This window comes from Parus major, chromosome 7 (assembly GCF_001522545.3).
Source record: "Parus major isolate Abel chromosome 7, Parus_major1.1, whole genome shotgun sequence".
NCBI classification, from domain to species: Eukaryota; Metazoa; Chordata; class Aves; order Passeriformes; family Paridae; genus Parus; species Parus major.
This window is the reverse complement of record NC_031776.1, coordinates 712,454-736,016: the sequence shown is the minus strand read 5'-3', so window position 1 is coordinate 736,016 and position 23,563 is coordinate 712,454. Positions and strand designations below refer to the sequence as shown.

Here is a 23,563-nt window from a genome sequence, read left to right as displayed (position 1 = left end):
GTGGCTGCATCCAGCATTCCCTGGAGCACTCCTGCTACTGCAGATCCTTGTGGCAGCTCAAGCCTTGATACATCTCAGACACCTGCCTGATGCCAGAGCAATGCTCATATCCAGCCTCTTCTCCCTCACCACCTATTCCTGGGGTGGCTTTCCACAGCCTGGCTGGGTGATGGATGCTTGGCAGGGGGCTGGGGTGGGAATGGTACCGAGAAGGGGGTGTTATCCATGGGTTTGCTGGCATGGAGATGGGTGCAGAGGTATTGCTGCAGTCTGCTCCCTCTCTGCAGCAGCCCCTGAGCTTGGCTGCATCTGGCAGACCCAATCTGGCATCTGCTATTTTGAGCAGGGCTGTCTCAGTGGAGGTGGGGAACAACACAGGGAGCGCACGCAGAGAGCAGAGGAATTCAGGACAGCCGTGATCTGCAGGCACTGTGAAAAGCCATTTCTGTGTCCAGGACGCTGTCACACTCCTCGGCCTTCCCCAGGTGTCCGAATCCCACAGCCTCGCTGGCCTCGGGTGGATTTCTCAGTCTTTGTGATTCTGCTGCTGCTATGCCTCCATCACCTGGTGAAGAAGCTCTCCTTGTGCTCCAGCTTGTCCTACAGCCCCACAGAAGAGCTGAGAACGGCAGGATGGGCTGGTTTCCTCTGTGCACCATCCCTCTCTGAGTGGGCAGTACCCCAGGCTGCCATGGAGGGTGGTGGCAGTGGGATGTGGAGCTTTTGCAGTGACTCACATCCCAGGGCACCGGAGTGGTTATTTTCACTGGGTCTCACACACAGATATCTCATTCTTCCAGCAGGAAAAGCATTTGGTCTAAAGCAGAGTGAGGAACAGGAGAAGATGAGGAGTGCCCCTTGCCCACCGCTTTGGCAGGTGGTTCTGTGCTTTGCTGACCAGTTGGTGACTTGGAGTAGGCCCCATTTGGTGCCTGCCTCCCTCCAACCTGAGCATCAGCATAAATACACGGGGGAGGTGTCAGCAAAGGCTGCCGGCTCCACATGAGCCCCTGAGCACTCCCCACAGCACCTGTGCTCCCCTGGATGGGGAACCAGGGGATGGTCTTGAATGTGTGTGGCTGCTGGGCCACCAAAAAGGCACAGCTGAACCCAAAGTGCCAGGGAGAGTAGGGCAAGGGGCTGGAGACAGGCAGCAAAGCACCTTTTGGGGGATCTGGGAGCACCTTTAACCAAAGAAGCTTGGAATGCTCTGGAGAGCTGATAACAGCAGGGACACCTGGGCAGAACAAACTCCGATGCTCAGTGGCACTGCCTTCACCTTTCTGGGCTCCTGGGCCATACTCTCATTCCTACCAGCTCCCTGCTGGAGCCCACAGCCCCCTGCCCATCTTTGGCTCCACTGATGCAGTGGCATCAGCGGGGATTCCTGACACAGCCTGTGTGAGTGCTGAGCAGGCAGTGCTGGAGAAAGGAGAAGTGGCCCAGCATCCTGGCAGGAGAAGGGTGGGAAGCTGCCAGTGGTGCCTGCTGGTAGTGAGGGTTGAAGGGAGGGAAAGGCTAGGAAGTCTTGGGGCTCACCTGGAAAAGCAATGTGTTTCCCATGTGGTACAGTGCAAAAATGTACTGTGTGGCTGCTTCAGTTGTCTGGGGACATGGTGTGTCATGGTCCCCTCATTTGCAATCCAGGAAAAGAGACAGTCAGGAAGTAACAGATGGAAAAACGTACATTTCCCTGTTAGAGAGTCAGGAAAGAGAAGAAAAGTCTGGAAGCAGAAGGCAGGGCTGGGCAGAGAGGGCCTCAGAGAAGGGTGTGGGGCACAGACATGGCAGATCCATCCAGACAAGGGGGCAGTGAGAGATGACGGTTGTCGCATCACAACTTATAAATTAATCTCAGGGAAAACCAAAGAATTATGCAAGCCAAATACTCTCCCTTTGGAAAAAAAAACCAACCCAATAAGCATGGAATCACTCAGGAAGTGCATTGGTCATGGGGACCTTCTCTAAAAAAACGAAACAAAAAAAATTATGATGCTGATGATAAATAATAATAATAATAATAATAATAATAATAATAATAATAATAATAATAATAATAATAATAATAATAATAATAATAAATTTGAGAACTCGTGCATACAACCCCCATCTTCCCTCCAAGCTAAAAAGGTGTGGAAGGATGCAGAGGGAAGGATGGGGCTGGTATTGTCGGGGCAACCCAGGAGAAGAACAGTCAGAGCCCATTGGTACCAGAGCTGCACAGACATTTATTGAACACAAACAGTGACAAACACAGCCAGCTCACAGAGCTTCCTGAGCTATCGTCCAATGGTTTTGCTCATGGGGGATTGCCAAAAGAGTGCTTTCAAAGGCCCCTGGGGGGTGTGAATCCTGTACAGCTGAGTTCTTACCACTTCCAGGTGCTCATTAGTTTAAAAAAAAATGAGCATTTGTGTGTATATGTGTATGTGTGTGTGTGATTCCCTTAGTTTAGCAGGAGGAAGGATTTGTCTGGACCATGCCATGTTCCAAGAAAGAAGCCTGCGGGTTGAACCGCACTTGGCTTCTGCTTCCCAAATAACACGGGTGAACAGTATGCCCTTGCCCTGAGGGCAGGGGCATGAGGTGGTGAAGGTGAGCCAGGACAAGCAAAGGGGAGCACCAAAGGAAGGAGGGTGGGAAAAGTTAAGTCATCTGAAGTAGGCACAGCTCTGGGTGGCATCGTGTATGTCCTTAGGCTACAGGAAGTACCGCCAATGTCAACTCAAACGTGTAGGTAGCTACGCTAGACTAGAGACCACACCAGCTCCTGCAGTCTCGCCAGTGAGAGGAAAAAAACAGCGCCCCCCTCCCCCCTCCCTCATCCCCAAAAAGCTGATTAAGAATTAACACTGTAATGCTGAAAACAAGGACCATAACCAAAGAGCTTGGGAGCAGCCTCGGGAGCACAGAGCAAAGAGCTCGTAAAGAAACCTTCCAGTGTGCATATGCGTGCGTGTGTTTATATGTATATAGATGTATTTGTTAGTAAAGAAAAGAGTATCTGTGGAGGCAAAGGAAAGACGGTAAATGTACAGGCAGTACAGGCTGGGTGGAGTGCCGGTGGCTGGAGAGGGTCGGGTGGTGCGGAGTGGAGGATGGTGGGTGGAAATTAGAGTGCGCCCATTCCAGTGACCTCAGACGTCAGCCTAGAATAGACAGGGGCAGAGAGAGGGGTAGGGGGGAGACAAAAAACAAGTGCTTAATCACCGGAGCAGAAAAGAAAACGAAGACCCTGCAGGGCAGTGCTCCTCCTCTTGCCCAGACCCCACGCAGACGGAGTGGGCAGAGCATCGCTGGGTGGCCTGAGGGTCCCCCATGGAGGGCACAGGGGGCTGGAGCACAGAGCCAGTGTAATGGCTGGCTGCCTCCCCCTCTCCTCGCTGCAGCCAGGTGGTGCCCTTTACTGTCACCGTGTCATGGCAGGGGTGTCACCCACCAGAAGTGCTGGCAGGAGTCATCCCAGAGCACAGCTTCTCTTCCAGCAGCGGCCCTCCCACGGGGGACAGGCAGCTGTGTCAGCTCCTCTGGCTGCTTTGTTTTGCTCTGGTTTGGAAACTGCGGGAGAGGCTGAGCCCCACCAGGTCACCTCTGCACAGGGGGCAGCTCAGCTAGCCCTTCCCATCAGCCAAGAGGCGCTTCTTTTTCTTTTCTTTCTCTCTCCCGTCTCGGGGAGCGGGGAGAGGAGGGGGGGATTGGCAAGGGTCTGCGGGGAAGCCACACCCCCGTCCCTCTCCCAAGCAGGGGGAGAGGTGCCACGGGCATGGGCAGCAGGGTAGCGGGGCGGGATGGGATGGCAGGGGTCTACTGCGGGTTGGGGCTCGGGTGGGTTAGGTGCAAGGAGGAGAAAGCACATACAGACCTCACCGGTGCTCCCAGCCCACACCCCAACAAGTGTCAGAGTCGCCGCCAGCAGCCCCCCCGCGGTCCTCAGGGCGCTGCCAGCAGCCTCCCTCCTGCGTGCATCCGGGGCTGGCGGCGGGTTGGCACGGCATCGGTCCTGCCCAGGCGGATGGGCCCGTCTGAGTGGCTCTGCCAGGCAGGCACAAAGCTACCAGGAAGGTCCTGTATCCCTTTAAACTCGCTCTCCATGCGTCCGCAGGCACGGGCAAACAGGTCTGAGCAAGCAGCCTGGACACAGCTTGCTGCCTGCAGGAAGCAGATTCCCAGCTCTTCTCTGCAGCTACGCCTCCCCTGCACGCTCCCCTCGCAGGCCCTTGCCGGCCCTCGGCCCCCCATGGCATGTGCTGCGTCTCCCCCCAGCCAGCGGCAGTGCTGCGAACCCTTGGCGCCCGTGAAGTCCTGCAGTGCCAAGCTTTTCATGATGGAAAGGAAGCAGTCGGGCCGTTCCCATGTCCTGCGTTTATTGGACTGACAGTTTTCACTGAATGGAGAAAAGCCTTTGGGAGGCCTGGAAGCACGTGGAAAGCAGTAAGCGATGCTGGGACGCCAGCAAGCAGCTCCCAAGTGACGCCTCCCTGCCACCGGCTCAGCTCTGCTCCTGTCCCCATCCCCGGCCTCGTCCAGAGGCAAAGACGGCGGCAACTTTGCCCACCCCCGAGCAAAATCCTTCAGCGAAGGCGGCGGGAAGGGCAGGAGCCCGGCGGAACTCCGCCAGCAGCGTGACGGCTCCCGGTCTCCAGCCAAAGTGCCGGCTGGGAGGAGATGTCCTGCTGGCGATATCTGGTCCCTGCTCAGAGGTCTCAGCAAGACATCGTCCATCCCAGCCGGCCTTGGGAAGCCCCTGCTGACCCATGGCACCGGAAGCACGGATTGCTCCCAGCTCGCTGGCGGGCCGGGATCGGCCGAGGCGGGCCGGGATCGGCCGAGGCGGGAGGCGGGCTCACCTGGCGTTGATGAGGTACTGCGCGAGGCTGATGTTTGCAGGGGTTCCTGTGATGGTAATTTGGCGCTCCGATGATCCTTCTGTGGCGTTGGCGATTTTGATCTGCGCTCCCGACATCTGCCGAATTTCATTGATTTTGGTCCCTTGGCGTCCGATTATGCAGCCTATTAGCTAGGAAAGAAAGCACGGAGGGAATGTCTGAGAGGCGGCAGCTCTGGCAGGCACCGGCAGGACGCAAGTACACCTGGGACAAGGGTGACCTTAATGCTCATGAAAACAGGAGAGGGATAGCCCGGGGTGAATCCTACCAGCGCGTGAGCACGGTCCTCCAAGGACTCATCCAGAGGCCTGCTCCTTGTGGGCAAGAATCTCCATTATCTGCACATGGTGCCCAGCACCTCAGAGGGCTTCAAGGAGGGCTCGCTTCAGTAATAATAATTTTCATGATTTAATGGATGGTCAGTGTTTTGCAGGTACTTATCCCCTTGCCAGTCACAATGAATCCAAGGAAACAAGCCTGCTGCCTTCCCTGGCAACAGGCCAACCCCAGGAGCCCACTCATCAGCTGGTGTAGCGACCCCATCCCACATTTCTTCTATCCCAGTAGGACACCCTCAGTACCTCTGCTACCCCCTCTAGCTCTTTCGGTGCAATTCAGTGGCGTGCCAGCGAGCACAGGAGATCACCACACAGCTGTGGCACCCACAGGAAAGGTGGACCTTAAAAAAAAAACACATCCTTCCTACTCTTGTGAAAAAATCAGAGCCAGCTGGAGGCTTGAATTTCCTCAACTGTTCATCCCTTGAATTTCCTCAATGGTCCTCAGTGGCCTAAATTTCTTCAGTGGTCTTTCCTCATTTGTGCATCTCCCTCAAAGCATTTCCAAAGCTTGGTAACACATACAGGGATATCCATCTTGACCAACACAGGCATGAAGTGCTCTGCGTGCCCTCTGGCCATTTGAGCCCTTTCCCAAGGGCATTTTATACACTGGATGTTCATCTTGGCAGCTGCTGGATTTCTGCATGGCATAAGTAGAGATGATTACTCCTCCAAATATTCCCTGATCCTTTGGTCAGACTATGGGGCTGCCATGGTGGTTTTTATCCCATATGGATTTGAATATACACTGGAAGGGCAGCCACTGTCCCAGGGTCTGTGGGGGTATGTTCAGCCCATCCTGGTCTTCACAGCACAGAAATAACTCCGAGATGCTTCAACAAATGGAAATCTGCTGGAGAGGCCTGAGGAGCCAAACTATTTAGGCAGATGCTCAGCTACACCCAAGTTGAATGGCCTTCAAGTTTCTCCTGACAGTCAGAGGAGCAGCAAGATGGGTATCATCAGATTTCCCTCCACTGCAGCACAACTCCAAGCTATACCAATAAAACACACCTGGTGACTCTTAAAGGAACCCAAACCTGTCCTCTCCTTCATGAGAGGGTGGCGGTGAGTGTTTGAAAGCCTTTGAAACAACAATGGGGAGAGCTAAGGAGGAGTTTTCAAGATGCAGGTGATAACATCTAATGCCTCCCAGGTCTGATGAGAGCTGGGTCTCCGGCAAATGAATGCTCCGAGTGCTTCTGAGTTCTCAGAGGTCTTCTGCCATCCTTTACTCCTACGTGAGTCCTTTTGCAAGGGGTCTCTTTATATTTCTGAAGATGCCTTCATTGCTATGGTCCTCCATGCTGAGCAGACATGGATGATGGAACCTCAGGATTGCCTGCAGAGCTCCCTGCAGCCTCCTGGAGAGGAGTCCCTGCTGGGTGGACAGAAGCAGATCTGGGATCAGGCCCCACGGGCTCCTCTGCAGATCCCTCCCGTGGTGATTTGGCAAAGCATCTCCAAGGGTTTCAGTCAGCAGGTGCTCACAGACTCTTGCACTGCCATGTCTCTCGGGTGGACAAAGGTCTTGGGAGAGGTGGCTGGCAGTTGCTGCTGGGATCGGTGCCTTTCCCTGGCACTGCTGGCTGCTGGTGAACAGCAGGGAGAAGGAGAAACAGCTGACAGACCCCATCCAGAGGTTCCTGATGAGGGTGAGCTGAAGGTGCTTGTCAGTGATGGAGATGGGAATAGAGACTGGATGTCATCCCTCCACTTGCTCTTATCATGACTGAAGCAGATTGGGTCTTAATCCATAGAAACCAGTCCAAAAGCAAGTGAGGCTCATGTGGATCCAGGTGCTGGCTGTGTCGTGCTCTCTATCCCACCTCCTCCCCACCCAGCATGGCTCCCGCCTCCTCCCGGCCAGTGTCCCAGTCCACCACCCATGTTACCACAAAGCTTCCACCTATCAGACCCCACAGCTGCTTGCCAGCAGTACTCAGACACGCTGTCCTTCAGACACTCGTGTGGCACTTTGTGGCAGCAGAAATGTCACTTACTTACCTCCTCTTCCCCACCACTCCACCCAGTCACTACCCTTGAGCTGGAACATCATCTCAGACCCGCCACAGCCTGATCAAGCAATTAAGAGTTTACTCAAGGCTGTCATGGGAGCTCTCTCCCAGTGCTGTCAACTGGGCATGTTTCATGAGCACTGAGTTGACTTGGAAAGGGAAATGGAGCATTAAGGATTGTACCTAGGGAAGCTACCGACAGGGTGAAGTCCAGCGGGCGCTTTGTGCTGCCGGTTGATCCCCCACGGACATGGATGAGGGATCATGGGGAAGTGGAATCTCTAACAAAGTCAAATGGCTGCAGCTTATACATAGATCTATGTATGCATATACAAACGTGTATACACACACGCACACACAGACATGCCAAGGAAGCACTTGGATTTACTTACATCATTGGGAATGGTGAGTTCATGAGTACTGGCCGGGGGACTGGCATCCAAACCTGGGCAGATTCAAGGGAACATGGTTAGAGCTGGCAGTGGCAACACGACAGAGCTCTGCTGTTTTCCCACAACACTGCCAAGGCTGCATCCTGCTCCAGGCTGGGAAGGGGAAGGGGATCACACACTCTGGGACAAGGAGAAGGAAGACAGTTGCTACCTGACTGCTGGAGCTGGGTGTCACCTTCCCTGCATCCCACCAGTGCCTCACTTCCCACCCTTCATCCTCCCACTGGGAATGGCTTCAGAGGAGGGTGCAAGATTCCGTCATCAGCAAAGAGAGTTGGTTGAAACACCTTCCCACTCAGCAGCAGAGAGCATGCTGGCTGCGACACCCACCAGCCCTCTCTGGATGCAGCAGCACTGAGCTGCTGGGGTGTGACAGCAGCTTGGTGCCTCAAAACCAGCGTCCCTGCGGGATCCGGCAGCACAAGTCCTCTGCAAGTTAAGTCCCACAGACTCAACATGCTGAATCTGAGCCAGACTGCTAAGACATGCAACCTAGCTGGACCCAGGAGCAGCTGTCCCTCTTATTCTCAAGGGAAAGCAAGATGAACAGTATGGAGATCTAGATCCTGCTTCCCTCCAAAATTAGCACAGCACACAGCAAGGAGCAAAGGTGGCAGCTTCCTCCCACCCTCTCCTGGATCAGGGAGAACTCTCCCCTCCATGGTAGGAATGGCTGGAGCCAGCAGGATACCCTGTGGGTGCAGCTCCAGAGCTAAGAGGACACCATGCTGTAGTGATCCTAGGTCAAAGCCTGCCTCTCCCATGGTTTCCCATATTAAATCACCTCAGTGCTGAAGCAGGGACGTCCTATGTCAAATCTGCAAGAAAGAAGCTGTCTGTTGCCTGACAGGAATTTGCAGTAACTGGAAAAAAAACCCTTATCCTTATGGTATCAACCACTGATGAAAGCTTCTAAGAACAGAAGAGACTGCCAGATCTGTATCCATGGAAAGAGGGTGGTTAAGGAGGTGCAGAATGAAGAAGTGCAAGGGGACTGGAAGTACAGGGCTCCTGCAAAACAAGACAGCAGCAGCACCCAATTCCTCACATATTTCCATGGAGGGCCTCAGCACAGAGGAAGAGGAGCTCTGGGTATCTCTGATGTGCTCATGCATGATTTTAGGATGTTAGGAAATGAGGGTAGGAGGCCCTGGCACCGGTTGTCCATAGAAGCTGTGTCTGTCCCATCCCTGGAAGTGTTCAGGGCAGATGAGATTTAGAGCAACCTAGGATAGTAGAAGGTGTCCCTGCCCATGGCAGTGGGGTAGAACAAGACGGGCTATAAGGGCCCTTCCAACCCAAATCATTCCATGATTATGTGACACTGTACTTAGTGTGCTTTCCTGAATGCAGCTTCCCAGACATACCTGGCTGACATCTACCTGCAGGAAGCTTCCTCACCAGATTTTTCCCTTGAGAACAGAGAGGAGAGGAAGTGCAGGGAATGAGGATGCAGATCCTTCAGCAGGCAGCCCTCTGCCAGGGGTACTAAGGCACAAAACATCTCCAGTCCAGGTATTACAGCACAGGCAATGCTCAATGCTGACTTTACAGCACACACTTCACCTGGACTAGCCTATACACTGAGCCTCCTCACAGTTTGAGGCAAGGTGGACAGCACCTATCACAGACATGTCCCTCTGGTGAGGGTGTCCCTCTCCCTTGACCATGTGTTAAAAGGCTCAGTTCAGCAGCAGCCTAGGTGTGGCAGAAAATGTCTCCTGAAGGGAGCACAGCGCCAGTGAGGGCTCTGAGCAGCAGAGGTACCTAGGAATCTTAGGGAATATAAGCTAAGCTTCTCAGACTCATAGGCAACATCCTCCATCCCACACTCAGATGACATGGATGATGCTGAAGGCCCTTGGGACACTTGGTGCCATGGTACTGCACCATCCCTGCATCACAGAGCCTTTGAGGAATGGCCACGTCCTTCCCCATGACCTGGAGACTGGTTATTTTATCACTCCAGATCCTCCCTCTCTGATATGTACAAGCAGTCCTTGAGGCTGTAACAAGGGTGTCAGGGCAGGATTAATGCCTTGGGTGACTGCAAAGGGCAAAGGGGGAATGCAGAAAACATGGCTGCATAGGTCAGTGTCATGAAATCTGTATTTCTGGAGTCTTGTGGGATCTATTTGCTTGGGCTACGCTCGCTTTAATAGTTAGGTGCTGTTCCCAAGCCTTTGAGGCATGCATGGGATGGCTGTGTGCCCCAGGTTTGGTTCATCCTGCCTGTGAGCCTCCAGGTCTTGGGACAGCTCCTCTATGCAATGGTAGGGAACAAAAGACACATTTCTTCCTCACATACGGATGAATGTGGGCCATCTGACAGATGACAAAATTTCTCCAAGGCTGCAGCCACGCTTTGGCTCCTCAGGGTCCTGTCCCACTAAAATTGCAACTCACCCTGAATGGCTTGGAGATGGCTAGAGCTGCATGTCATGGCTGTTTCCACCGGCACTGTTCTGTTGTTTCTGAGCAAAGTTTATGCAAAATTAAATACAGGAATAAGGGTGATGACTCTGGTATCTTCCCTTTCTGCAGACAGAATTGAGGGAGACCTCACCACACCTGAGGGGCAGCACCGATCTCTGCTCCCTGTGCCCAGGGACAGCACCCCAGGGAACAGCATGCAGCTATGCCAGGGCAGAGTCCAGGCTAGAGATTAGGAAAAGGTTCTCCCCAGAGGGTGCTGGCCACTGCCCCGGCTCCCCAAGGAATGGGCACGGCCTCGAGGCTGCCAGAGCTCCAGGAGCCTTTGGACACCGCTCCCAGGGATGCACAGGCTGGGATTGTTGGAGCATTTGTGCAGGTCCAGGAGTTGGACTGGATGATCCTCTGTGGGTCCCTTCCGACTCAGGATATTCTGTGGTTCTGTGGGAGTTACACATAAATGTCACAGAGCCAGGCAATAAAGCCTATGCACTTTTCCTTTGACATGCTGCACCATGGAAAAGGGTGCTGCCCGATCTCTCTGTGTCCACCAAGACAACCTGCTGTCTTCTCCATGAATACCACAATTCCTCTCAGAGCACAACAATGGCACAGTCCTATTTACGGAATATATTTCAACCAAAGCCTGCTTACGTCCCTCCAGCTTTGTGTTTTACCTGATGACTGGCCCATCAGATTTTGAGCTTCTTCGGAGGAATGTAAGGGCAGCTTTTCTCCTGAAGAGCAAAGAAGAAACAGGTTTAATGCTTTTCCCTTCGAGGAGATAAGCAATGTCACTTCATCTAGGAAGCTCAAAATATGATGAACATACTGCCAGAAAAGTAATTTCCAAGCGGTACTTTAAGTGCCTCCATCCCCTGTGCTCAATCTGCTTCCCAGGTCACTGGGAACACGCCGGCCTTGAGGACAAGGCTCGGGCCACGCCGGGGCCGGCTGTCCTTCCGTCGGCGCAGCCCCCTTCAGCCACGACTCCTTCCCACCGCGAGGGTGCTGTCCTGCCTGGCTCAGCACCTCTCCCCAAGGCAGCACCCCCGGCCAGCCCGAGCCACTTCCCCCGGGAGAGCGCGGATGTCCCGCCAGGATCTGGAGTGGCACGGGGCAGGGGATGCTGCCTCCTCCGTGGAGGGAGGGAGGGATGGTGCTCACGGCTTCTGCTGGGAAAGCCAAGGCTGAGAGCTCGCCCTTGAACACCATAACCCCCACAACATCTGTCAAGCCTCTCCTCAACCTCTCCCCATGGATACTGCCACTTTTTTTTTGCCCTGCTCATTTCCATTAAACAGCAAGAGTTTAGAAAGAGAGAGAAACTCTACAGGTAAGAGAAGGATATCTTGAAAGGGCGTGTGGGTACGTACCAGGGAAAGCGGGGGTGGTCTGTCCAAGGGGAGTAAAGGGGGTTTGCTGCATAGCCAACTGGTGGAGCTTGGTCAACTGCTGAGGGGTAGGAGGGACATTAGAGCTAAGAAGGTTATTGTCATAGAGTACAACAAGTCACACTGAAAAGCAAGAACAAAATTATAGCGGAAGAGGGAGGGGGGGAATGGAAAACAAACTGAAAAATAGAAAAAAAGAACCTAAAGAAAAAACCAAACCAGGAAGCCATGGTGAGACATGGCAAAAACATTAGCAGAAAGGACTTGGCCTGGGTATAGTGCAATAAAGCCCCAATCTTTGGCAGAAGTGCTTGGTCAGGGTCTGAAGTACGATACCAGCAAGAAGCCCATTCTTCATGTCTGTTCTACTCCTCTGCCTTGGTGCAGGGCCAGCTGGTGGGCGTCACAGCCAGCACTCAGGGACCCTCTTTGTGCCACCAGAGCCACATTGTCACTGCTTGTCCCCGCAGCACACATTCTTGTGCTGTGCCTCTGATGGGAAGTGCCTCGGGGAGATGGATATACTGTGTTTCTAAATGCCAGCTTGTTGGGAATATAGGGAATTATGGGCTTCAGCCATGACCAGTAGGTATTTCAGATCCGTGTATCCCTTGTTGTGCTAGGGAGGTTTTGCTGTCCAGTCAGGAAGCAGTTTTATAGAGAGGTGTTTGTTTGGAATACATTTTGTGCTTGGTTTTACTGCTCCAAATTAAAAAAGAAAAAACAAACAAACCAAAAGACCAAAAAGACAGGAAAATAAAGAAAACAAACCAAACTGGGCTGAAGTCTGGTAATGAGCAAGAGGGAGGCTCTTCATCACCTCCCACTTTCACAGGTGCTCAGGGAGTTGTCAGCACAGCATCACCCCCCCAAACTCAAACTGCTTGTTTTGCCCATCATCCCTGGTAATGGGGAGGCTGGAGTTACAGTTTCAGTGTTTTGGAGAACAAGACTCAAACACCTCTTCGCTGCTCCAGCGGGGCTGGGGAGGGAGAGTGGGGAGGTCTGGCTGGAAGAATTGGGATGCTGGGAAGAGCTGACCTGAGGGCTGTGCTGGCTGGGAGAAGACTGGAGGGAGGCAGCAGGAAGGGGTGAAATACCTGGACAGGTACTTCTGGGATTCCTATCCTGTCTGGAGGACACCCAGCCTGCACTGACTCAGGGGACAGGTCTCACCACTCCACAGAAAGAGTTGTCTGCACATCTCTGTGCTTATTTTGGCTATCTTTGGCTTATTTTATCCAAAGGTGTGGTAGGCCAGGCTCCTGCCACAACATGGCTGTCTCCAGACAACACTGGGCATGTCACTGCTCCTTCAGGGAGCAGGGACATCAGCATCCACTGCTTCTTAACTTCAGAAATGCCCTGTTTCTGGAGCTGCACCCTGTTTCTGGAATTCCTTGTGCCACCTGGTCCCACTGGCAGGACACCAGAAGAAAACTTTTTGCCCAGTGGGCTCCAGCCGTGCTCTGGGACAGGGGTCCTGCTTTGCCAAGAGGGGAGACCAAAATCCTTTCTAATACTGACCTACTAGTCCTTCCAGACATAGTTTGCATAGTGGTATTTATGCAGCCCCTGCAATCAGAGCAATAAACAAGCCTAGGACAGGAGAAGATGGCTAAACCCAGGTGTCACAGAAAAAAGCTGCTACATCCATCTCTTCCAGCTCATCTTCCATGGTCGAGGGAGGGGAGAGCCCACTCTGCTCTGGTGAGACTGTACCTGAGGTACTGCATCCAGCTCTGGGGGCTCCAGCACAGCAAGGATATGCATCTGTTAGAGTGAGTCCAGAGGAGGCCACGGAGATGCTCCAGGGGGCTGAAGGGGCTCCAATAGAGCTGGAGAGGGACTTTGGACAAGGGCCCAAAGGAGTGACAGGACAGGGGAGAATGGCTTCACACTGACAGAGGGCAGGGTTAGATGGGATTCTGGAGAAAAATCCTTCCCTGTGAGAGTGGGCAAGCCCTGGCACAGGGTGCCCAGAGAAGTTGTGGCTGCCCCTGGATCCCTGGAAGTGTCCAAGGCCAGGTTGGACACTGGGGCTTGGAGCAGCCTTGGGCAGGAGAAGGTGCCCCTGCCCATGGCAGGGGTTTGGAGTGAGATGTGTTTTAAGGGACCTTCCAACCCAACCTATTCTGTGACTCTATGATCCCGTAGCTTTTGGGAAGGCAGGCACCTATGCATCACATCCCAAACAGCCAAAAACACCCAGGCAATGCTGAAACCCCTCATGAGCCAAAGCTTTCCTTGTCCTGGGACGTTTCTCCAGAGGACAAAACCAAGGCAGGAGCACACGCTGGGCATTCAAAATTCTGCCTGCTTTGCAAAAGGCAGCCTAAACACAGACTAACTAAACACAGACACCTAAAACATGTTTAAAATGCCCTAAAAGCACATTCTAGACTGGGTTCTGTATTGAACCTTGTTTAAAATGACCAGTCATTGAAAGAACACCCTGAGAGTAAGGATGGAGTGAGTAGCCCCTGTACCAACAGCTTTATTCAGGAAATTTGCCAGAAGTGGGGCAGAGTGCAGCCATTGAATGTATTTTAATCCTGACAATCAGAGGAATATAGGAACAAGGAAAAGACTGAGCTGTTGGCACCAATCGCAGGGAAAAACTGGGATAAAGACTGCATTGATCTACCCTAAATACACAGGTTTTTTAGTTATATTCTGCTTATGGAGTAAAAGCAAAGAGTACATAATTAGGAATATTTCTTATCAACCATCACAGCAGGCTGTTCAGAGTACACACATAGAAAGCCAAAGCCTGGATTCCTCTAATTCCAGTGAAACCACTTCTCCTAGGATGAAAATCCAGCCTACAACTCCCAAATGTTCCCATATGAGGCAGGCATTCGTAGTATCAAACAGCCTTGCCACCTTCTCAACCACAGAAGAAGAAATTTTATGATTTAGTACCCAATGCACTCACTGGAAAGGGGAACACTGAGCTGCATCAGCCCCTTCCCATGGGTGAGATGGCTGGAGAATGTTTCCCACCCACTGCAACATCCTCAGCCCCACTGCAGATCCCTGCCTCACAGCAGGAGGGACCCTCTGCAGTGAGACTCAATGGGTATTTTGTCCCCTTGGAAACACATTTAGCAAGTTCCTGCTTTTTCCAAGAGCCATGACCACCTCAGAAGCTGAACTTCACTTCATTTCCTCAGAGAAATCATTCAAACAGACTGATTTTCTGTTTCCCTTGGTAATTTCAGGTGTGCACATTCCAGCTGTTGATCCCTATGTGGTCCTCCCATGAAAGTGCTCCCTGACCCCCCACGGGCACAGGAGCCCAAGAGATCCCAGCATCAGCAAACCTCAGTCAGAGCAGCTCAGAGAAGCTCCTACCTCTGCACCAAGGAGCCCGAGGTGAAGTGGGGGCTGTCCTCAGGCTGCCCTGCTGTGGGTAACAGCCACCCACAGCAGTGAGACAGCCACCAAACCCAGGGTGACCACGTTGCTCTGGGGGCCCTCTGGGAGCCCTCTGGGAGACATGGTGGAGGCTTAGTTCAATTTCCACATCATCTGAAGGAACACCCCCTCGGAAAGGCACATCCCTGCCCAGTCTTCAAGCACAAAACCCTTGGAGCTCTGGCTTCTTCCCACCCCACCAAGCACTCAGAAGCTAAATATGCCCTTGGCTCACCAACATTTTAAAGACAAGGGGAAAATAGAAGGAAAGGTATTCTTTTTTTTTTTTTTTTTTTTCTTGTTTTGATCATTTTGAGGCACAAAATGCATAGAGTATGGTTTCTATCAGAACAAAGGGATAGCACTGAATAATGCAAACAATTTAGCATCAGGCCAAGTCCTCAGAAGTAATAAAGTTTAGTGCTAACAGGTTAAAAGGCTACTCAAGGTATTACAGATGCTACACATGGCCAGTCACTTTGAAAATATGCTATTAATATTATTGGCTAATATTAATATTATGTGAATTAACAGTAGCATGCAGGTGACAGAAAAGGGTATAAGAAAAATTAGGATAAAACTCACATCCGGGTGTGGAATAGCGTATTGTCCCTGAATTGTATAGGCCTGTAAAGGAAAAACAAAGATGTTACCAGGGCTGGCAGAATGTGGGGAGAGAACTCCATCCCTCTGCTGGGACCCCCTGTGCCACATTAAATTCCTTGGGGCACCAAATCCTTGGGGCAGGAAGGAGATGTTTCATCTCCCATCCAACCTAGACCATGCTGAGCAACCTGACTTCAAGGGCTCGGGCTCTGTTTGGCTTTTTTCAGAAGGAAAGAAACAGCTCTTTATAGGTGCCAGCATTGCATGGAGCAGGAATATTAGGCTGTGGCTGGTCTTTGCTGTACAAAAAATAAGGATCAGTGGTGGGGGGGGAGGTGAGTTGGAAGTGAATGATCTTTAGTGTCCTTTCCAACCCAAGCCCTCCTGTGATTCTCTGATAACCAGAACTACCTGTGTAGCAGGTGCACAGTGACATCACTGCCCAAGTGCAATCCCAAAAAGCAAGCCAGCTCCATGAGGCTCTCTGTTATTTCCAGGTGCACAAGCCCCAGTGGGTGCTTTACATCCACCCAGTATATTCCAGTGCTCTGCTGGGGAGTTGGAAAGGCATCGAGGTGAGGGCTGCCTGCACTGCGATGCCTTTCACCAGCTGCAATTGGTAAATCCATGCAAGCATCTTCCAGGTAAATGGGTTTATGTGTTTTTCCCATCCTTTGTAGCAATCCTTTCTCTTTTTGTTGATAAATAACCCCAAAATAAGCACCAGTGTGGGTGAAGAGCCAGACACTAGAGAGCCCAATATTTAGGATTTAACCAGCTAGCAAAATGTATTTCACTGGTTGACACATTATTCAGATGATTCTCAAAGAAATGGCAAAAGAGATGGAGAACACTTTGAAAAGGGAGAGTAAAGATTGCCAAGAAAAATGAAAGGAGAAAACCTGGGAGCCTCCTGCAAATTTGCCACATAATTTGCAAAGAACAAGGTGCTTTGTGTGAAGGCAAGCCCCAAAATCATGGAGAAGGAAAAGGGAAGATGGCTGTCCCAGTGCCCACCAGCATCCCAGCACAATGGGGTCACGACAGAGGCTAAAGAGTTGCCTGTCCTGGTGGTTTAATTTGGCCATTGGCTTTTGATTAGAAAAATTGAGTCAAATAAGGTAATCAAGGCCAGGAAGGTGTTTTGGACAGAGGCAACTCAGCCCTGACCTTTGAGGGCTGGTCCCTTTGGCAGCTGCCATTGCCCACTACATCTCTCAGCCTGCTGAGCTCCTGGAGACTCATCCCACCCCAAATTCCTGCCACCCTGTCACCAGTTGTCCTCTGTCCCCTTGCCCCATGCTACCCCTCAGGCAGAGCCATAGGGCTCCCAACCTTGGGAAGAGCTCTCACTTCTGAAACAGTTGCTTTCTTCCAGTGATGTTACTTCTGTCCAAGACACCAACCATTCACGGCAGAATTGCTGCCTCCATCTCACTCTCCCTTTTGAAAAGATCAGTTCACCAGGCAGCTGGACTCAAAGCTCTTTTCCAGGACGGCTGCTCAGATGGAGTCACACACTCCCTATCTTGGCAATGACTAATTCAGCCTGAAATAGCCTGTGCTCTGGGCTTTGCTCCTGGTCTTAGTTTGTCCTTATTTATTATGGTTGGAGAGAAATGAAATAACTCTGTGGAGCTGCTCTGGGTGGCCTAAGCTGTGGTTTTGTGGTGCTGGCCCTACCTGGCTGCAGGATCTCTTGGGAAGGTACATCCCCTGCTGGATGTGATGGACCACAGGATGGCAGCATCTACAGGAAGGTCCTGGGTCACCAGGTGAGGCGAGAAGATGAGGTGAAGAAAGCAGAGGTGCAAATTCCCTCTTTAGAACAAGCCATGTGCTCAGTTGCCCTTGTTCCTGCTGATTTTCACTTGCAAAATAACCTCCAGCTCACCTGTGCTATGGTTATCCCACAAAGGAAAAACCACCCCAAGGCTTGCTACTGGAAATAGCACGTGATATCTGCAAGGCTGCAATGTCACTGGGGGTGACACAGTGCATGCTCTGCCCCAGAGGAAAGCAGCAACCCAAACCAGGGAGGGGGACATGGCCCTTCTGTGGGGGCTGCCCTGAGCAGAGAAGTAGCTGAGACAAACCCTTCCTACCTTGGATCAATTATAGCCACACAAAGGTATTTTTAACTGTGCTGGAGGTGCCAAAGAGCAGGGACAGCCTCTTGCTCAACAATGCTTTTCTAATCCTCTCCTTCTCAACCACTGACAAACACTGAACCTGGGTCTAGTGAAGCAAATCCCAGCCTTTCCTCTGTGTGACACCCTGACATGGAGATGACGCCCAGGCTGGCCCTTCCCTTCTCCTCACTTTCCGGCATCCATGACAGGAGCTAAGCCCAGAGCTTTCAGTCCAGCTGCCGTGGCACACAACGGATGGGATGACACCATGCAAGTCAGAAGGCAAGAAACCTGAGTGCACTAACGGGCAGCGGCTGGTGCTGCAGTAAAAGGCTGAGGTTGGCAGTGGAGGCTGCAAGCGGGTCGGCTCTTACCTGACCACCTGCAAAAATGACAGGGGTGGAGGCGGGCTTTGGGCGGTAGGGAATGGTGGCACCTTTTGGTGGGGACTAGGAAAAGGGATAAGGAGAGGGAGAGAGAACATTAGAACAGCTTTCCTGAAACGGCGGCAAAAAGAGCGTTAGAAAGCACCTAATGGAGCACGGCCCCCGGGGCCGCCACAGCAACACCCGCACCAGGCAACACCGCGTTTCTGGACAGGAGCACACGGGGAAAGAGGGGATTTGAGGGCAACAAGGACAACCTGGGGCACAGGAGATCCCCTGCCAAGGCACAGGCCCCTGAACAGCCTCCTGGACCTCTGCTGCCTCCCTCAGCTTCACTCTGCTCTGCACAAACCACGTTGCCTGCTCTAGGCTCTGAGAACCCTCCTTAGAACGCCCTGAGGAGAGCCTGAAGCAGCAAGATGGGGAGGTACAGCCCATCTGAGTGACCTGGCACCATAGTCAAGCTCTTTGGCTTCCCTCATCTTCTTCACTGCCAGAAGAGGGTCACCTTCAGGCCCTGGTGAGGTCCCTCACTGTCTGAGTTGGGATGTAGGTGCTGCAAGATCAGCTGAGAAGTGTCCCTGCACGTGGCAGGGGGCTGGAACTAGATAGCCTTTAAGGTCCCTTCCAACCCACCCCATTCTGTGATTGGTGATTCTGTGTTTTTGTGGTCTTGCTGCTCTCTGTCAGGTCCTTGGGTAGGTCTGAGCAGAGCTGTGGTGACAGAGCTACTGGTGTGATCACAGGAGCTGCTTGCCCAGGTTCTCCCTCCTGTTTTTTTTCCTGAACAACCTACAGTCCACAGGAAACCTGGAGGTTTCTAGGGATCAGGAGATATTTCAGCTCTCCTCCTGCTTCTACCCAAAATTAAACAACTCAGTGACTGCTATATAAGGACAGGCAATAGAAATTACACTATCTCATGGAAAATTCTTTTTTTTTTTCCTGTATGTTCTTTGGATGTCTACTTGTAGGCAAGCAGCATTATCTAAATCCTCCTGCTCCTGTCCTGCTCCTGGGAAAGCTGATCAAAGCACATCTCCAGCACATCCACATCTCCTACTTGTTCTTTTATTGCACTGCCAATCTTGGAGGGGACGAGCCAAGATTACCTGTTTAAGACTGAAAGGTGATGTGGAACATCTCTGTAAGCCACTAAAGTCAGGGCACTTTCCAGATTTCAAACTACAAGAAGACTCATGGGTTTTTCCCATGGCTGAGCTGGACAGAGGAGCAGCACATCTTGCTTTGTAAGAAAGACTTTTTAACACACTTGACAAGCATCACCTCAGGCTCATCTCTGCTGCAATCTGTGACCTGGAGTCATCGGGTGCCTAAAATTCCTCTAGTAGCAGTGCAGCTGCCTGAGCATCACAGCCAGCAGGGATGGGGAACATGGCTCCTCTTTATCCTTCCTGAGATGTGCTGCTGCCAAGCTGAAGATGCTTCCATTTGGCTTTGCTCTACCTTCACCAAGCCTTGTCATCCCCATCTGAAGCTTTTCCAGTGGGAAATGTGCTCCTTCCTGCTGTGAAAGGGCTGTGCAGCTAGGCAGAGGGGCCTTACATAAGTCTTTACATGAGACATGAGCTTTGTCTGGCTCTGGGATGCACCAGGAGTGGAATGTGTCACTGTCCCATGTCCCAGAGGCTCTCCTTCTGGAGCTTCTCCCATCTGAAGTGGCAAGTGTGGATGTGGGGCATGTGGCTGAGGTCATCTCCAGCAACTAGTACTGCAGCATCTCTCCACAGCAGAGATCTTCCAGCTCTGCTTGTCAGCATTTATCCCAGAAAATGGCACCTTGATCATATATCCATGTGCCCTACAGTCCCTGCTCTCCACCAGCCTTCCTCACCCCCATTCCCACTGTGCCCCACTGAAACACAGCCTTCTGCTCCCAGTTCCATCTCCCCCAGTGCAGGGGAAGCTCTGGCCTCCTCTTCCTCCTCCTGGCTGTGGTCCTTGTGAGGCAGAGACCAGGTTCTTGGAGCAGTGTCTGTGGCCCCCATCTCCTTCCCACAGCACCCTGGGTGCTGCTGGGACACCAGGCCAGGCTGTCCCAGCTTTCTGGCACCTCTCTTCCCTGAAGCCACCCTCTGCTCTGACACAAAACACCTCCTTTGGGGCACCCGACCAGACAAGCTTCCAGTGTGGGACTCTAGAAACTACGGACAATGGTGGGGAAAAGACACAGGGTGTGTTTCCAGTGGAGGTACCAAGAAATGAGAGTGGTCCAACAACGTGTGGTGAAGGGGACGAGAGAGATACGCTCCACAGCTCCCAGCGCTCTGGTGGAGCCAGCTGGGATTTTTTCCATATGTACTTTACCCCCTTTGTTACAGACTGTACCTCCAGCATCACCACACAGATCTGTTTGACACACTGGATAATTGCGTCGGGTGTCCCCGAGATTGTCACTGCCCGCTCCGTGGAGTTGGGCAGCATGTCCCCCGCCACTTGGACCTGAGCACCTGTGGACTGGAGACAGAAAAAGAGAGGAAGGAGAAATTCCACAGCTGAACACCTTCATCAGCAGCCAGCTCCAGTTCTGATGCCACGTGCCTCCCAAGGCCTGGCACATGACACCCTGTGGGACGCTGCTCCCACATCGGCCAGACCACCCTGGGAAACAACATCATGCATGAGGCAGCAGAGGAATCCCCTTCCCAGGGCAGCTCCCCTCGGCCACGGCTCAGATCCAAGGAGCTGCACTGAAGTGCAGTAATAGAATGGAATCTGCTTTACCTCTCGGATTTCCTTGATCTTGGAGCCCCCCTTGCCAATGAGGGAGCCACACTGACTTGCTGGCACCACCAGCCGCAGTGTCACCGGAGGTTTGCTGGTAGCAGTGCTGTTGCTCATGGAGTTGGTTATATCCTTGGAAAGGAAAAGGGCAGCATGTCAGCCCTTGGTACCCAACCAGAGCCACCCGCAGTGCCCAGGTGCCACATCCACATGCATTATGGTCAGGTGACTAAAGTGTTTCCTTCTGAGCACTTCCAGGGATAGTGACCACCAGGTGCCTTGGGCAGCCTGTTCCAAGGCCTGACCAACCTTCCAGTGAAGAAATTTTCCCTAATATCCAACCCAAACCTGAGGTCATTTCCTCTGGTCCTGTCACTTGTTACTTGGGAGAAGAGACCAACCCCTAAATAGCTACACTCCCCTTCCAAGCAGTTGTAGAGAGTGAGAAGGTCCCCCCTGGGCCTCCCTTTTTTCCAGGCTGAGTCTCCCAGCTCCCTGAGCCACTCCCCATTAGACTTGTGCTCCAGACCCACCCTAGTTAGAGATGTCTGAAAGGTTCTTTGCTGAGGCCATGTCCCAGTTAGGCAAATCCAACCAGGTTGGCTGGCTGGCCAGCCATTTCTCATGAGATGGCTCACATTTCTCACCTCCTCAAATTTGTAGGCAATCATGGCAAAAGCCTTGAAGATGGCATCAGTGGGGCCAGTTATGGTCACAATCCGCTCAGGACAGTTTCCCTCCGAGATGTTGATCCTTGCTCCGCTCTGGAAAGAGAAGAGGAGTCCTGGAATAGCCACAGCCAAGTAATCAGGTCGGGTCCTCTCTCAGCCTGATACCTGTGCCAGCCTCACAGCATTCTGTCTAACCTTCCAAACTCCCACCCCTCGTCTGCAGTGATTTCAGCCCTGACTTATCCCAACCCTCAGAAAGGGTTTCCAGTGTTTCACTGAAAAGGGAATCCACGGGATCAAGGCAAGACCAGCTCATCGGGCCTTCACAGGCAATGGCCTGTGAAGAGTTTTGCTCACTGCCCTGACAACTCCCTGGGAGCTGCAGGCACAAAGACCCTGAACAAACTCAAAGCATATTACAAGTGACTTAATTTCAATGTTTCATTAAATACTTGACTCTGGAAGATGTGATAGGAGTGAAGGGAGAAAACTGGTCCAAAGAGCTCTGAGGACAGCTGGCTTGCTTCTCCTGACCCTGGGAATTCCTGTACATATCACACATGTGCAGCTCTGGCCACTCTGCACTCCCTTCCTCCTACAAATCATCCACAGAGCAGGCTGCTCACCTCCTCACGCATCTTCTTCACAGTCTCTCCTTTCTGAAACAGGAGGGAAAACCAAGCCATTACTGAGTATTCAAGACTTCTACCATTAAAACAATCCTACCGAAAATGCATCTCCCTAATAGACGGCAGTTTGTAGCCAAAAGCATGGGAGCTGTGATGCCTGGCCCTGCATCCCCAGGTGATGGTCAGCTGAAGAGCTGAGCATGCAAATCATCAAATATACATATACATACAAATTCACAACTGTGAATCTTCCCAGAGTTGGACGTGCTGATGGAAAAATAAGACACAAGCCTACAGGGAAAATGTGTTCGTGCTGCAAATCTTTGCCACCATAAACCCTTCTTTGGAAACCACCTCAAAAAAAAAAACCCTAAGTCCTGTACAGCCAGGACTTCCCAAACCACTGTGGAAACACCAGAGCAACTCAGGAGACTTTTTTGCACAAGGTAAATGAAGTCCTCTGGCCTCAGAGACAGGGACTATAGAATTACTTTAGATATAATTTAAATATATCTGTGTGATATTTTTAGTATCTCTTAATGAAGTTACTGGATGAGAACACCAGAGCAACATGACCACAAACTCCCAGCCATCACCCAGTGAAGCAGCTGGGAACAGTTTGGTGGTTGGTGGGGTTTTTAGGGGAATGGTCTTTGAGCCCTCTGTAGCCCTCTGAGGTCTCTCACAATTTCTGGCTCACAAATGCAGCAACCAGCTCAAGCACCCCACACTTTTCAGGACATCACAGGGAAGAGGTGACTACAGCATCTACCACACCACAGGTGCAGGAACAGCATCAAAGGTACGCTAAATGCATCCTTACCTTCCCAATGATGCTTCCAACTTCCTAGGTGGAGAAAAAAACCAAAACCAGAGGAACTGACATTAGAAAACATGATGAGAATCCAGCCCAACTTCATAATGAAGTAAAGACCTGGTGGACACTGTCCCCAGCAGAGAGACAGGGTTGAGGGGCAGGAATGAGGGGGAGCAGGAGCACCATGCTACCCTCCCCACCCGCAGGACAGCTGTTGGCAGGGCTGGCACAGCTGGACAGAGCTGTGTGTGGGTTTGGGCAGGTGGGAGAGGGGGCTGTGAGGACACCCCTGCTGTGGGATCCCCTTACCTTGCCGTGCATCAGCAGCCGGATGGTGAGGGTAACGTTGAGGCCACCTTCGGAGACCTTGGACTCCATTTCCTACCAGGGGATGGGAGACGTGCGTTAGCCGGGAGAGCAGCCTAGACACGGGCAGCACCTTGGCTGTATCACCTGGGGACACAGCAGGGAAGGTTTGCTCTCAGAACAGGTTCCTTGGAGGGGGATGGACCCCACAGAGCAGCCAAAAAACAACTCTGGACCAAGGCAGCAGACAAGCAGCCTGGCCAAGGGCCAGTGGTGACAGTGGTGCTTTAAAAGACCCTCAGCACCTACCTAGCAAATGAAAGCTCA

The 23,563-nt window shown here is 52.2% G+C and overlaps 2 protein-coding genes across 30 annotated transcripts in view; one reads left to right on the top strand and one right to left on the bottom strand.

Moving 5' to 3' along the window:
- Positions 1-23,563, top strand: part of TRPM8 (transient receptor potential cation channel subfamily M member 8) — a 688,444-nt gene that overhangs the window by 576,855 nt on the left and 88,026 nt on the right. The gene's annotated exons all lie outside the window — the stretch shown is intronic.
- The window catches only part of PCBP3 (poly(rC) binding protein 3), a 54,784-nt gene that overhangs the window by 4,076 nt on the left and 27,145 nt on the right, over positions 1-23,563 (bottom strand). For 5 of the 29 annotated variants that reach the window (XM_019007340.2, XM_019007341.1, XM_019007339.1 and 2 more), the window contains 14 exons: positions 23,240-23,383; positions 22,937-22,960; positions 22,111-22,143; positions 21,461-21,577; positions 20,814-20,945; positions 20,418-20,546; positions 17,988-18,131; positions 15,530-15,571; positions 11,507-11,585; positions 10,808-10,867; positions 7,638-7,690; positions 4,848-5,017; positions 3,863-4,149; positions 2,209-3,149 (listed from right to left, as the gene is read on the bottom strand). In XM_019007340.2, coding sequence (XP_018862885.1) covers positions 3,864-4,149; positions 4,848-5,017; positions 7,638-7,690; positions 10,808-10,867; positions 11,507-11,585; positions 15,530-15,571; positions 17,988-18,131; positions 20,418-20,546; positions 20,814-20,945; positions 21,461-21,577; positions 22,111-22,143; positions 22,937-22,960; positions 23,240-23,308 — 1,338 coding nt within the window. In that variant the 5' untranslated portion in view covers positions 23,309-23,383 and the 3' untranslated portion in view covers positions 2,209-3,149; position 3,863. Of the gene's footprint in view, positions 1-2,208; positions 3,150-3,862; positions 4,150-4,847; positions 5,018-7,637; positions 7,691-10,807; positions 10,868-11,506; positions 11,586-15,529; positions 15,572-17,987; positions 18,132-20,417; positions 20,547-20,813; positions 20,946-21,460; positions 21,578-22,110; positions 22,144-22,936; positions 22,961-23,239; positions 23,384-23,563 lie in introns of those variants that run through there. The other 24 variants (XM_019007335.2, XM_019007342.1, XM_019007345.1 and 21 more) reach the window with 22 other exon arrangements.